We start from the raw sequence: 16,492 nt of genomic DNA on the forward strand, positions 1-16,492 counted from the left end.
CCAAATGAAAAGTATTTAATTATCTTTGTAATCACTCAAAAAGCATTTGGTGTGAATTTTACATCCGAACTAGAGGCTATTAAATTTTTACGAGCCTTTTTATTTTACATGTAAAGCCTGTGGGGGTGACGATTGGAAATGGACGGCAGTATTGAAAACCCTCATTTTGGGCCATTTTAAACACTAAAATGCCCATAAAAAAAGAATAGCCTCTAGTTCGGATGTAAAATTCACACACAATGCTACCTGAGTGAGTACAAACATAATTAAATACATTTCATTCGGGGGCTATATCAAAAACAAAAAATGTCCTATACCCTAATGGTTATGGAACAAAGGTGCATAGGCTTCAACATAAAAAAAAAGTCCCAAGTTTTAAGATATTTTTTTTTTAATTTTTGAAATATCAAAAGTTATCTCAAGCCCCACTGAACCAATACTGGGCTTATTTGTACTCATTTTAATGCATTTGTCATGCTGATTCTAAATATAATTATAAAAATGTACAATTCTGAATTTTTTGAATTAAAAAAAAAATTAAACTTTTCATCTGCAGTCGACGCTCCTGAGGATAGAGTTTTGGATTAGGTTCTAATACTGGGCTTATTTGTACTCATTTTAATGCATTTTTCATGCTGATTCCAAAAATAGTTATGCAAATGTACAATTCTGAAATTTTTGAATTTTTAAAACATTTTTGGAACTTGTCATCTGCAGTCGACACCAGGCCCGTACGCAGGATATCATTGGGGGTTGCTGATTTTGAAAAAGTGGACTTTTTTCCGGGGGGCAGTTTTTGAAAAAGTGGACTTTCTTCCCAAAATGTTGACCTTTTTGTCCAAAAAAATGTAAAAAACCTGATTTTGGGACTTTTTGTATACTTTTCCAAATTTGGCGTACGTGGGGCCTGGTCGACACCCTTGTAGAGAGAGTCAAGACAGGTCAGAACTAAATAAACTCATTACTGATCCTCCCTCCTAAACCTGCTTTATGTTAGAAGTATAATATTGACATTATACCAAAAAAAAATAACTTCCTTCTCTGCTTACCGCAACTAAATGTTTTAATGCATCTTCATATGATGTTAGCTCTTAAAACTCTTGAGGGAATTTGAATTCTCTGAAATCAAGGCAATGCATCTCTTATCAAATATTTACTCTCTAATTAAAGAGTTCAAAAACATCATAATTTGCTGATTTAAGATCATGTCAATTTGCTTTAGTAGCGTAAATATTGTATGATAATCATAATAAGGAGGTCAACTGGGATTTACCATTAACGCTGTGAGAACTACCTGCCGATTGGCCAAAATAAATATTGTGTCCAATTTTGAACCAATCAAAGAGGGTATTAATAAGATCATCTGCAAATGCAAGTTGACCATAAATAGTTTAAAGCCTAGTCATAATTGGCAATTGAAATGAGCAATTGAAGTTATCAACCAATCAGAAATGCTGTTAGATGACCGGTAGTGTCTAGTGAATTAAGAAAGGCAACAGATAGGATTGCCGAAACTGGATGGAAAACAAGTCAGTTTTTCTTGGAATTTTATGATGAAAACTTTTAAGACAAAATGATGCCAGTAGCGGAATGTTATAGTACTTTGTTTTTGTATTTTGCACTTTATATACCGTACCCTCTCTAATTGCAGCCCCTCTAATAAACGCCCCAACATTTTTTTTCAACCAAACTGTTCCATAAATGCTGTAAAAGTACCATACAGTACCCCTATTTTCGAACGTGCATTAGTGCCAATTTCACGATGTTTACAATATTCATGTTATTTACGGTCGCTGTTATTGACACTGTTTACAGCACTCATAGAACTTCCTTATTGTTTGTGGAGCACTGCAACACTGCCAGATGGTACTAGCAATACTGAACATTTTCCTCAGGACTGTTGTTGATAAATAAGTGAAGAGATTTCATACTTCTAGTATCACAGTGAGTACTGTTTTATTGGACTAGAAGTATGAAATCTCTTCACTTATTTATTGGTACTAGCAATGTTTTTAATTGAAAAATAAATTTTTCCCCTTTTGGAAAATGTACCACCATAGGGGCGTTAATTAGAGGGAATATGGTATACTTCTAATGAACGGAAATGGATTTTGAGAAGCATCATCGATCTATTAATTGAAGTAGACGATTATGCTGGAATATGTATCTAAAACCTTTGTTATCTTCCTAGTTCTCTTCTTCTTCCCATCCATTTTCTTCTACCTCGCATTCCTTCATTTATTTCCTATTTCTTCTTTTCCTTACTTCTTTTCCTTCTCCTTTTTCTCTTGGTCATTTTGCTAGTCTGATCTTTTAATTTCAAGTCTCTTCATGCAGATGTCAACTGCAGATGATGAATTTCATTTTTTTTTGTTATTTAAAAATGTCAGAATTGTAAATTTTCATGACCATATTTGAAATCAGCAAGAACAATGCTTTAAAATGAGTACAAACAAGCCTAGTATTGGTTCAGTGGTTCTTAAAACATCTCTTGATATTTTAAGAAAATATTTCAAAACTTTTTATGTAGAATCCTATATAGCTAGCATGTAGAGCATTAACAAAACGGATCATGCATTTTTTACTTGGGAAGTAAATATTCCAAATCAGTTGCACCCAAAGTAAAGGGCAGTATCTGGCAGCACTAAGCAAAGTAGATACTACATTGTGCTGTTCCGTTTACAACCCACACTCCCCCTGTGGTAGATTTTGGAAATATCTTCCACAGGGGGAGTATGAATTTCAAATGGAATGAACATAATATTAGAAAGCTCTATTTGAATGTCATAAACCCTCGAAGAACATTTCAACATGAATCTACCACAGAGGGTGAGTTTCATTTGGAGCTGTCTAATGTGTTCATTCCATTTGAAATTCATACTCCCCCTGTTGAAGGTATTTCAAAAATCTTCCACATGGGTAATGTGGATTTTAATTTGAATAGTCCATTTTGACTTGGAGGGCATGCATCAACTGGTTAGCAAAAAATCAATTACCATAGCCGCGGTCAATGACCAGATTGAACAGGTATATTAAATTAAACGTGATTGGATGACTTACAAAATTAATTACCGCTACTTTGTTTAGCAGAGACAAAATTGTGATGCAATTTGTATTGAGTTAATGCCGCGGGTATTCTGTTGATATTGTCTGGGTTTTATTGTACTCCTCTTCTATATGGGCATTGACCTTAAATTTCCATGATATTATTTTGTTTTCAGTTGTGATGTATATTTAAGGTTGGTGTTAACCCTGGTATTATGGAAACTTTTAGGCCTCATTACTGCTAGATTGTTGGTCTAAAGTATATGCCATAAAAACTTGTTAGCATATGTGCTTACTATTAAGCGCTTTTGAAAATATGAAATTGTACCAAAGTCTGGCGCTCCAACTGAGCTAATGGGGTTGATTGGTTGTTTGTATATAACTATATGTATCGATGATTTGCTCAAAACCCATTACACTTTTGTGGATGGTGCTCTTCTTGTTTGCATGTTTTAAAAGCACTCAATAGTAAGCACAAATGCTAACTATCTAGTTTTTACGGTAGGTATACATATTTAAAATGGCAAAAATGTGATGAATTTAATTGTGACATCAGATGTATGTAAAAATGCTCACTTTTAAAATAACATGAATACAGAAAATATACAAGGCAATGAAAGCAGCCTTTGTGTATAGCGTTTTGCATCTCAGCTCTTCACTTCTTACATCCGTGTTCAATTGTATTATAAAACAACACATTTAATGCCTCATTGTTTTAGAGGCCATCAAAGCTTTAATTGATGTGTAGATTGCAATAATCAGTCCTCACTATGTTTCTGGTCTGGTGTCCTTAATTGCAAAGTGAGAACCAATGCTATGTTGATTCATTTTTAGGTACACTGCAGGGTGATCTCAAAAAATGTTACAATTGTAAACAAACTTTTTGAGTAGAAGAAAGGAGATATTGAAAATATTTCGCATCAGTAGTGTGTAGCATGATGTCAGCAAAGTCAGGATTTTATTTTATGTGATTTAGAGCTTTTGTTTACAAAATTCTGATAATTTCAAGCGAGAGTATCCATTGTCAGATATGGAAGAAACATGGGTATAAATTAACATTAAACTAATGACCAATCATTTTGATACACCTGTATGACATAATTGGACCTTGTAATTCCTTCAATGTCTCAATGAGGTCTGATGGAGTCTTTGTGTGGAAAGTTTTAATTGCTCTCTCTGGATCTAAGATTATGCTTCACAGAGTGAAGAACAGTATGTTGATTGTGTAGAAGGTTTTCTGTAGTGGTGTAAACTCTTAATTGCTTTTGTAGCTATATTTAATTTCAGATGCTTTGATTTACTTTGATTTGTTTAGATAATATTATACAAAGCTGTAATTATTATGAACATTTCAATCATTAGAAATGTTTTTAACACCAGTGTCCTCATACATAAATGACAAAAAAATTCCCTGACCAACCAGGATTCGAACCTGGGACCTTCACTAATCACTAATGATTTTCTATTCTATTTACATTTATTCTTGCAGAGGGAAGACCAATGCACTGTGAATTACCTGGTAGATTGTTTTTATCATTCATCACTAAAGTCACTGGTAGTACTTGGAGGAGCAGATAAGTAAGTACAGCTTGAAAGTATTTCATAATAATGATAAAATGGCCACCATCCACATTTTCTGGATACATACATACATACATAAAGGTGATTTAAGGCGCTTATGCAAAAAATTGATCTAAACGCACAAAACTACATTACCAACAACAAACAATAACCAGCCAGTGGAAAACAAGAAAAGTCAATGTAAAGACAAAATGAAAAATACTAAAAATTGTACAAGTGAGTTTTCAGCAGCTTTTTTAATTGTGTGAGAGAAGAAGCTTCCCGTACGTTCCGTGGCAGGCTGTTCCAGATGGACGGTCCAGCAGCTGTAAATGACTTATCACCACAGGTTAACTTGCACATGGGAATGTTTAGGAGAGTTCTGTCCAGGGCAGATCTTGTAACAGGGCCACTGGACGGTGTTGGCTTAAGACTAATTGAATCGATGAGGTATCGCGGAGCAGAGTCAGTCAGGCACTTATAAATCAGAAGACAGAGTTTGAATTGGATGACCACATCTCTCAAAGCCTGCCACGAGTTGATATGCTGCGAAGCCCCTAAAAGCGCAAGTTGACCTCAATGCTGAGTGTGACAGCCAACAGGCACAGGCTGATCCTCTGCTCTTTACGAAAAGGCCTGCAACTTTTACATGGCCAGATATTGCTAGTCTGGTACACAGGACCGCCATTTTATGTGACTCTCTGAACACAGCACGCCATGCACAGTGTCCGGACGTTTAGGGCCACAATGAGTGGGATAGAGGAGTAATGAGAAAACTCATGATCTTACAACCTCTGACTGATAGCCTAGTGCACCAAACTACACGACCACCCTCTACCTCTCTATGCACGTCACTGGCTGCACTGTCTACTGCACTTACAGTTAACAAATGTGAATGAGTGTGAATGTGGAATGGGGTTACCTGAATAGATAACTCCATTTGAAATCTACATTCCCTGTGTAGGAGATTAAGGTCACGTCCACCATAGGGAGTGTATGGATTTCAACTGGAATAGCATAAATTATTTGCTTGACAAGGATGAAAAAAAGTTAAACTTCATTAACTCTTTTTCATGCAGTGCCCCCTTAATTCCTATGGACTAGTTAGTCTATTGTATCATTGATTCCCAGGTGTTGAAAATGACTTTGTAATGTAATCTTATGTGTTATTATTGCAGTGGTGATATGCAGCTGTTAACAGTAGGTCGTGATAGACTACATCCAGTACACCCACTAACGGGGTCACATAAAGGCATCGTCAGATGTCTGCATTGGGACAACAGGGTAAGAGTGGGTGTATTATTGTGTAGGGGTATGTGAGTGAATCATTGCAATGGTGATATGCAGCTGTTAACAGTAGGTCGTGATAGACTACATCCAGTACACCCACTAACGGGGTCACATAAAGGCATCGTCAGATGTCTGCATTGGGACAACAGGGTAAGAGTGGGTGTATTATTGTGTAGGGGTATGTGAGTGAATCATTGCAATGGTGATATGCAGCTGTTAACAGTAGGTCGTGATAGACTACATCCAGTACACCCACTAACGGGGTCACATAAAGGCATCGTCAGATGTCTGCATTGGGACAACAGGGTAAGAGTGAGTGTATTATTGTGTAGGGGTATGTGAGTGAATCATTGCAATGGTGATATGCAGCTGTTAACAGTAGGTCGTGATAGACTACATCCAGTACACCCACTAACGGGGTCACATAAAGGCATTGTTAGGTGTCTGCATTGGGACAACAGGGTAAGAGTGAGTGTATTATTGTGTAGGGGTATGTGAGTGAATCATTGCAATGGTGATATGCAGCTGTTAACAGTAGGTCGTGATAGACTACATCCAGTACACCCACTAACGGGGTCACATAAAGGCATTGTTAGGTGTCTGCATTGGGACAATAGGGTAAGAGAGAGTGTTATTGAGTGTGTGGGTAGGGGGTGTGAGTGAATCATTGCAATGGTGATACGCAGCTGCTGATTGTAGGTCAAGACTAACAGGGTCACATAAAGGGGTAGTAGGTGTCTGGATGGACAACAGGGTAAGTGGGTGTGGGTGCATTATGTAATATGTGGAAAACAGGGACATTGGTCCTTTCATTACCAAATAACTGGGGATACACATGCTACTAACCGGGGACTTCCCTGTTTGACAACAAGGCTGGGGAAATGCTAAATATGGGAGCATGAAGTTCTCAGAGTGGGGCTAATTTTCTTGCTTGTATCAACTTAAATAAGCATTCCAAGTTGCATAGTCTAGTAGTTTTGCTTTGTACATGCAGGCCCGTCGGAAGCAAATTAAAAGTGGTAGGCCCACTTTGGGGGTCTGGGGGAAGCCCAAGCACTTTTGAAAATGAAAAGTACAATTTCAACGGTAAGTTAATAGTACTAAACTTCAAAACTAGAACATTCAAAATAAAATTATCAACCATAAAACATGTTTACCAATTCATGGTAAGACTCAATTGCAGTACACATGATTCTAAATTCGTAAGTCACACCTCAAAAAATAAAATGTAAAATCAACCATTCAAAAATCACCAAAGTTATAAAGTTATCATATTTATACAGTTTTATACAAATATTGAATGTTTATGAGTACAGTGGTAAGAATATTTTCATGAGGTGAAATATGGACTGTTCCATTCAATTTTTGTTATTATTATTATTTTTTTAGGCTGAATAGTGGTACAGTCATGGCCGTACCGGCCGTAGCGGTTCCGACGGGTCTTCTTTCCTTCCCTCTTCCTCTCCCTATCTCCCTCCTTGTCAGCAGTTTAGCAAGAAGTTCACTAAAATAACCTTTCTCCATTGCACTCTTTACACAGAGAGAATGTCTGTTAACAGGGGGTGAAGATGCAGCAATATCAGTGTGGCAACCAGAACACACCCCTACACCAACTCCAACCAATAACAACCCTACAAGTAGTACAAGGCATCCCACATCTTCATCAAGGAACTTCAGAAGGCACAGAAGGAAACTTCCGAATCAGCTAGAGAATGCAGAAAAAGAGGGAAGGAAAGCTAGGAAAGCTGAGAAAAGAGGTTCACCTCAAAAGGTAGGTCAAAGGTCAGGTCACGATTCACCTGATGAGTACAAGAGACATTATAAATCATTGTCAGTGAGATACTTGAAGATTAGAGGACACATCCTTACCTCCTTAATGAGAATAGAGAAAAAGAGGCCAGAAAAGCTGTGAAAAGTAGCACACCTTAAAAGGTAGGTCAACAGACTATAACGTAATAACAGTCCCACAAGTGCATGACATCGCATGTTGTCGACAAGGCAATTTAGAAGATTACACTTTCAAATTACTAGTGATTTTTTTAATGAGAATACAGAAATGGTGGCAAGGAAAGCTGAGAAAAGAGCTCTACTTCTAATGGTAAGTCAAATGTCAGATCAAAGTTCACCTTAATACGAGACATTATAAATCATCATCACAGCGCTTTAGAAGAAATTTATAGAGCTGTGAAAAGTGGCACACCTCAAAAGGTAGGTCAACAGACAATAAAGTGATAACAGTCCCACTAGTGCACGACATCGCACGTCGTCTGCAAGGCAATTTAGAAGGAGAGGATTACACTTCCAAATTACAAGTAATTTGTTTAATGAGAATATACAGAAATGGTGGCAAGGAAAGCTACGAAAAGAGATCTACTTCTAATGGTAAGTCAAATGTCAGGTCAAAGTTCACCTAGAATCACCTTCAAGACACTTTTGTACATTTTCAAGTCGCTTATAATGATCAGGCTCCTTCATACCTCACAGGCTACATTACCATTTATCAATCAGCTAGACCAGGTTTACGCTCTGCTACAGACACTACTCGTCTTGTCATCCCTTGGAATCACCAGGTGGTTGGTGGTGGGGCTTTCAGCATTGCTGGTCCCAAACTTTGGAACAACTTGCCATCAGGGTCTTAGCTAGCCACCCGTCTGGCCGTCATTTTAGACGGGGAGTTTGTTCCTGGGACGGGCAAAATGCCTTTGACAGATGCTATATTATAAATTGTATGTTTTGAGAAGCTAATTGACCTTTTTAGTAGACCCAATTTGTAGAACAAGGCTATATCAGCACATATTTGAACTCTTTGAACCCCCAATGGGCTATAGATGTCTGGTAAATGTTTTAAAGGTCAAATAAGGACAGGCAATTTTATTCAAATGACGGGCAACCCTCAATTTCTAGCTAAGACCCTGCTTGCCATCATGCATATACGGTCATGTCCCACTGTCAGCAGTTTCAAGAGCTATCTAAAGACTCATTTGTTCACCTTATAAGATTAATTTGTTGTTGTTTTCCTCATCTCTTTTTTGTGTAAAGTGCTATGTTCATGTTCTTTAGATTTGTAATAGTGCTATTTTAACAAAAATTATAAAAAATTTGTATTTTTTTAACTTTTATATTTGATACAGTCTATGGAGAGTCCAACAACGCCAACACAACCTGCACCTGAGAAAATCACCAAACGCATGCAGAGGCTAAAAATACAGCATTCTGGGAAGCCATACGAGAGGGATGTTCCCATGACAACGACATAGGTTTAAGAATTGGAGGTTGCTGGTGTTCTTTCTTGTGTTATCAGTTGGATAAAGTGTGGGATATCAGATGCATGTAAAAATGAAAGAAAGACCAATTTCTGATCAGGGTAATAAAAGAATTGAGGATGAAATTGCAAGCAGTAGCTGATTTCAGTTGGGCTATTCCAGTTAAATTCATACATCCCCTATGGAAGACATGACCTTAATTTTCTACACAGGGAGTGTGCATTTTAAATAGGGTTACCTTAATATGGGCGACGCCATTTGAAATCTACACCCTCTGTGCGGGAGATTAAGGTCAAGTCTTTCATAGGGGGTGTATGGATTTCAACTGGAAATGTCCAATGTGTCACAAGCATGCATGCATGCATGTCTCCATCCTTTCATTCAGGCAATGGATATTTATCAGAGAAGATATCTACCCTTCCCAGAATCCTTTGCAACATGATGCATCACCTCACCAAATTGGTACAGGTTCCCTTTTGTTTTCATGTTGAGAATAGACTGGCTAAACATGGGTTGGTTGGTAAGAAGTAAACATATTTTGCAAGATCTGGATGTGCTCTGTTCATTGAGGTACTTTTTGTCACTATTGACCCATGTTGCACTAGATAGCAAATCAGAAAATTGAAATGAAAGAAATGCATTGTGGGAAGTGTGTATCAACTCTGGATGTATGTACAAAAAGAGGACACTTACGGATTCAAGCTGCCCGAGCGAAGTAAACCACGCAGACGCGCCGGACGCGAGTTGTTAATCGGTGATGAACAACGGTGAAACATGATTGAATCCCTTTCAACAACGAAACAAGCTAAAGATGTCTAATTTACATAATTCTTTCATTCGGAATGTCTGTTTGTCATTGCCACTCAACCTTACAAGAAAATCGCGATATTTCTCTGTTGATATCAGCAATAAAACTAAAGAATAAAGCGGCAATATTTAGCTGCTTCCGCCAACATAAGTGAGTTTATGTTTACGCATACGTTCCAGGCATGACGAATTTTACGCGCTCATGCATAACGCGTAACCTTGCGTTCGCTTATACGCTATACGCTTACTGCAAAAGTGTGTGTTCATCATGGATTAACAACGGTTGGCTCCTGTACAAAAGTATAGGAAGAGTTCTTGAAATACCTGATTACCCCACAGTTTCCAACAAAGAAAACACAGAAACAAGCTAAACCTGCAATCTCTGTAATATAAATCTATGTTCGGCACTTTGACACAACCCATGATCTTCTACCCATGTCTTTACTTGTACGGTCCAATTGTATGAGCAATAAATAGGAAATATAGTCATGCACAGGGAAAAATAATGATAATACAGCATCACACATTATAGTTGCTATATAGATAGTCAGAATACTCCATATCAAATTCTCTAGAGGCACACATCAAGTGGGTACCTATGGGTGGCTTGAGTTTCATGCCAAAAATATCCACCTATATTTCGGGCATGTTTTACCCACTCAGCCCACCAGGGTTGATGTAAGGGGTACTTTTTACACAGGACACATCAATGTGGTGGCGCTTTTGAAATTCAATGATCAATGTAGTCAAATCGTTGTCTGCATCACATACCTTTGTATCTCAAAAGGCTGCCTTGTGTGATTTTTACTATCATTGTTGTATTTCATATTGTTATTTTATATTTCAGCATGCTGCTTTCTTTATAAATGGGCATGAGATTGTAATTGTAATATTGTCATAATACCTCAAAATTAATTATAAAGTTAATTTTACAGTGTATAATTAGATGACCATAGTAAAAAAATCATATAAGGCAGCCTTTTGAAATACAACAGTATCTGAAGTAGACAACAAAATGACTAAATGTGGTAAACAGTGCAAGTCTTGCAACATTTAAAAAGAAAAGAAGAACATAAGGTAAATGTATATGGTGCTATGAGTACAGGAAGCACTCATATAAGACCAAAGAAGTATGTTTGCCCTTATTAAGTCCGGGTTGGCATTGTATTACAATTAAGATACAGTTAAAGTTGTGTTGCAAGGTCACTTTTACACACTCACCGTGCAGTGCTATTGCAGTATGATAGCTTGCCCATGTACTGCAGACCACATAAGTACACATTGAAGCACATTATAGCAGATCAGCTGTCCCATGTGTGGATTGCCCCATAAATTCTTGTTTCAATCTGTACATGATTATATTGCCCATATCCATGCTATGAGAAGGACTGTTCTTGATAGCCTATGCACACTATAGATGAGATTAGAGCGATATCTTTGTATGAGTTGGATACACAGAAATAGAGGATGAATTTGGACCCTCCGCCATTTTTATTCATGCAGGTGGGAAGTTTTTGGGGTCAGGGTCTTAGCTAGCCACCCGTCTGGCCATCATTTTAGACAGGGAGTTTGCTCCTGGGATGGGCAAAATTAATGCCTTTGACAGATGCTAGATTATAAATTGTATGTTTTGAGAAGCTAATTGACCTTTTTTTACACCCAATTTGTAGAACAAGGCCATATCAGCACATATTTGAACTCTTTGAACCCCCAATGGGCTATAGATGTCTGGTAAATGATTTAAAGGTCAAATTAGGACAGGCAATTTTATTCAAATGATGGGCAACCCTCAATTTCTAGCTAAGACCCTGTTCGGGGTATTTGTATTTTGCTTGGAGTGCATATGAAACTTGATTCACTGCTTATGCAAGACACTGGCAGACTATTATAGATATCTTGGGAATGGAAGGTGCATCCATGTAGCGTACTAAGCATGTATGCAGTGTAGAGTGTGTGCACGCAATTTACTGGACTGATATATGTGTGTAGCTACAAACATGAGGAGTATACCACCTTGGCCAAGAATATTCTTTTAAATACCTGTTAGGTGTATTTTGAGTCACTTTCATGGCACAACACACTAATATCATCAAAGCAGAGGCACATGCATTTCTCATGTGATTTGATGCAGACTTATTTCATTTGTTTGCGTGTTCTGTTGGCAAGGACATGAATACCCCAAATTTTCCTCGTTAATGATGGCGCCATTAGAGACTGGGCTGTATTGGGATTTCAGATTCTCCTTCTCTAGCTATATTGAAATCTATACACCCCTATGGAAGACATGACCTTAATCTCCACACAGGGAGTGTAAATTTCAGATGAGGTTACCCACATAGTTGACTCCATTTGAAACCTACACCCCCTGTTTGGGAGATTAAGGTGACATCTTCCATACTGGTTTATGGATTTCCATCCGTTTGTCCAACACATGCGAGGATATTGCTAATGTTAGTTAGGGTATGTAATGTAGGCATTGCTGGAACTGGATCATAGCAGACTTTCTATACAATAGTAAAATAAGCAAAGCATCAAGTTACGAAAGTGTGAGATGTTTAGAAATTGTCAACTGACACCTACATATTCTGTATATCAGTTGGCAGGCCAAAAGTAAATTTGTTGCTGGGTTTATTACACAAGGTCTACCTTTTATTATTATTAGTGAGTAATGTGGCAACTTAGTATCAAGACAATCAGTGGGGTCATTCCACAGATTTGAGACAAAGGTAACCAATACTGTCCACTCTCTTGCATATGTAGCAAGTCACACATCAGTATTAAAAATCACATCAAGGTCAATACATTGTGTCTTGTCCTTGGCATGATTTTAGAATCCTTTATTATGACTTGGTTCACGTTCGGGAGAGAGGCAAAAGTTTTGGTTACTCATGTTACTTGTGTCCCAAAACTTTGGAATGACCCAGTGGCAAGACAATGGTATAATATCCAGGCCAGTAGTAGAGGGTGTGGGGAAAATTTCCAAAAAGTTAGGGTCCAAAACGTTCAATTTGCATAGCCCACAAGTAACCTTATTGTGAGCCATTTTAGTATTAAAATTGAACTTTTTGGCATGCTTTGTGTACATTTGTCCCAATAAAGTCATTCTGGGGGCAAACCAGTGAGATGATTCTGCAATTCTACCCACCTGCAAAATTTCACCAGGTACGCCATTGAACGCAATTAGACTACCTCCAAATACATGGACAATAATAAGTAAATAATAATTTCCAAGTTGGTTGACTGAATTCATAGGCAATAATAAAGATTAAGAGAGAGAGAGAGAGAGCAGTTCCAGCAATGCAGTAGGTGTATGTACAATAATAAAACTGATCACATACATTAGCCATGTAATTATTACAGTCAGTATTATATGTGATCAAATTGGAATCAATTAGTCAGTTGAAACAATAGAGGGATCATCAGTTAGAAACAGTTGTCCTTGTTTAGTCTATGCTTGCAGGGTTGAATCAAACAGGTGCACAATGGACTATTCCAGTTGAAATCCATACACCCTCTGTGGAAGACATGATCTTAGTTGCCCACACAGGGAGTGTGAATTTTAAATGGAGTCATCCATTTAGGTACTGTAACCCCATTTGAAATGTCGAGAACCCTTTGTGCATCACTGGGCTATTCCAGTTGAAATCCATACACCCCCTATAGAAGAAACAATCTTAATCTCTCATACAGGGGGTGTAGACTTCAAATAGAGTCCCACACTCAGGTAACCCCATTTGAAATTCACACTTCCTGTGTTGAAGATGTCTTCCACAGGGGCGTATGGATCTCAACTGGAATAACCCATTGTTTCAATACGACTAATATTTCAATTTGGTGGTCACAATTTGAGTAGTACAATAATGATAGAATACAAAGACAATCTTAGTTTTTACACTCTTAAGTACACTTTTATCATGTCAATTTCTTAGCCAAATGTAATTATTACAGATCAAGTTGTTTTTAACTCCCATGGGTACTACCGGCCAAATTATCTTTAAGAACTATTTTGATTGGTTGCTAAGAGGCCTATATCATATATTGCACCAATCAGATAAATGGTAAGAATGGCCAGGAGGGCTGAATGGGGTCAAGCTTAAATTACTTCAAAGATATCTAAGCTCTATTTGGATTGGTTACCCAGATGATAGTATCATGTAATTAATGAATAGGAGACACTGTAAGAATGGGGCGAACATAATGTTTTTGTCAGTTCTTGTATGACAAACAATCTGGACTTTCAAATTATCATCACTTGCAGGTATTCCTAAAGCAATCTAAAGGCATTACTATTAGTACACTCTCCAGAGGATTAACTTAAGTACTTCAGTGGTAGACCATATAGTCAATCAATGGTATTCATTAGTTAGTCCATGGTAGTCCTTCTAAAGGTTCATCCTGAAATCTGAAACATGCTTCAACCAAAAATAAAGCAAGTTGGCCCAGGTACACTCTACACTACACTAGAACCTGACGTACACTGTAGACACTCTGGAGGCAAACTTCTGTGGCCCAGAGGTGTACGTACCAGAAGGTACTCCAGAATACCATAGATCGATCTGAGATATAACATAGGTACTCCAGAGGTCACGAGGTCACCTTAGGTGCCTAAGAAGAATGCCAAAGGTTCTCCTGAGGTCACATTAAGTGGCCCAGTGGTATACTATAGCTGTTTTGGAGAAAACACTTCAGTACTATAAAACTAAAAAAATGCATAAGATGTGTATAATTGTTGTCCCAAAATGACATACCGTGAGAACTAGACAGTTAGCATATGTGCTTACTATCGAAAGCGCTTTTGAAAACATGAAATTGTACCAAAGTCTGGTGCTTTACCAACTGAGCTAATGGGGTTGAGATACACATTTGCAGGTTTACTTGTTCGATTGTGTATGGATGATTTGCTCAAACCCATTTACACTTTTGTGGATTGGGCTTAATGTTTGCATGTTTTAAAAGCGCTCGATAGTAAGCACATATGCGACTATCGAGTTTTTACGGTAGTACACATACCTATCTCCTGCCTACATGCAAATTAGTTCCGCTTATAAGAACACACACTGTTTGTGTCATACAAATTATGTTTCTAGTTTGTTACAGTAATTACTGTATGTTTGAAGGAACAGAATTATTTGTTCCAATACTTAAGAAAACAATCAATGCTGACAATATTTTTATTATCATAAGTAACCATAGTAACATTTTTTTATTCCTAATTGTTATAATATCACTATGAATTCAATGTTAATCTTTTAAAAAAAATGTTTGTTCAAGAATACACTTTGCACTTTCAAGATGTTTTCAAGTTGATGCGGCCTCAGGTCTTGAGTTGTTAAGTCAACTTGACTCAGTGATGGGACAAGTTGCTGATGCCTGAGGTGTTGAGCCAACTTGACTCGATTACGGGACAAGTTGCTGATGCGTCAGGTCTTGAGTCTTTGAGTCTGCACATTGAGTCGACTTGACTCGGTGACGGGACAAGTTGCTGAGACTTCAGGTCTTGAGTCATTGAATTGATTTGACTCAGTGAGGGGACGAGTAGCTGATGCCATAAGTCTTGAGTTGAGTAGACTCAAGTGTTTAGACTTACGGCTGTGTATTGAATTTGGATCACTGAAAATTATTGAAAATTTAGCCCAAAAAATTGTCATTATTGTAATGTTTTTGCCACAATTGGGTAATTTTTATAATAATGCTACATTTGGCACACCAAAATGCTAGAGTGAAGACTGGTCTGTGACCTGTCGAGTTGATATTGGGCATAAGACTCAAATGTTGAGTTGAGTCAGAGTTAAGTCTTATTGTTACAAGGCTGGGGTTTAGTTTTGCATCATAAAGTTCAATTGAGTGCAGAGGGTATTGTTGAATTTTTAAAAAATGTGTCGATATCTGATCCAGCCAGGCCTATTCCATTTGAAATCCACACTACCCCTGTGGAAGATTTAGCTAAAGTTTTCCACAGAGGGAGCATGGATTTTGAATGGAATAGACAATTGGATAACTTCCATTTGAAATACTTACTCCAGTTGTGGAAGATATAGGTAAAGCTATAATACAGAGGGAGTATGGGTTTCAAAATGATCAATTCTGTCCAATTGCATGTGAAAAACATACTCCCACTGCGGAAGATATTTCCAAAATCTTCCATGGGGGTAGTGTGGATTTCAACAGGAATAGCCCAATGTCAATTTTGAAACTGATAAAGGCAAATTTTGGGAACAAAAACAATGATATACATAGGAACGTTGTAAAAGTTCAGTTTGTAATTGAGTACACTGTATTCAATAGATGTAAGGATTGTTGCAATAGCACACTCTGTTATTATTGTGCAAGTTGAGGTATTCCAGTTGAAATCCCTACACACCAAATGGAAGATGGTGATCTTAATCTTCCACACAGGGAGTGTGAATTTCAAATGGATGTACCTGAATGGATGACTCCATTTGAAATCCTACACCCCTGGGTGGGAGATTAAGATTAAGGTTTAACTAGAAAAGCTTGCCTCAAGAATGCTTTCTTTGACCTGGTTG

The 16,492-nt window shown here is 37.6% G+C and overlaps 1 protein-coding gene across 1 annotated transcript in view; it reads left to right on the forward strand.

Annotated features, from left to right (window-relative positions):
* LOC140146543 (WD repeat-containing protein 89-like) overlaps positions 1-16,260 on the forward strand; it is a 286,375-nt gene extending 270,115 nt beyond the window's left edge. Inside the window, exons 12-15 of the mRNA XM_072168419.1 lie at positions 4,535-4,623; positions 5,784-5,889; positions 7,436-7,666; positions 9,027-16,260. Of these exons, the coding sequence (XP_072024520.1) occupies positions 4,535-4,623; positions 5,784-5,889; positions 7,436-7,666; positions 9,027-9,152 (552 nt within the window). The 3' untranslated portion in view covers positions 9,153-16,260. The remainder of the gene's footprint in view (positions 1-4,534; positions 4,624-5,783; positions 5,890-7,435; positions 7,667-9,026) is intronic.
* The last annotated feature ends 232 nt before the right edge of the window (positions 16,261-16,492 follow it).

Source organism: Amphiura filiformis, chromosome 2, assembly GCF_039555335.1.
Source record: "Amphiura filiformis chromosome 2, Afil_fr2py, whole genome shotgun sequence".
NCBI classification, from domain to species: domain Eukaryota; kingdom Metazoa; phylum Echinodermata; class Ophiuroidea; order Amphilepidida; family Amphiuridae; genus Amphiura; species Amphiura filiformis.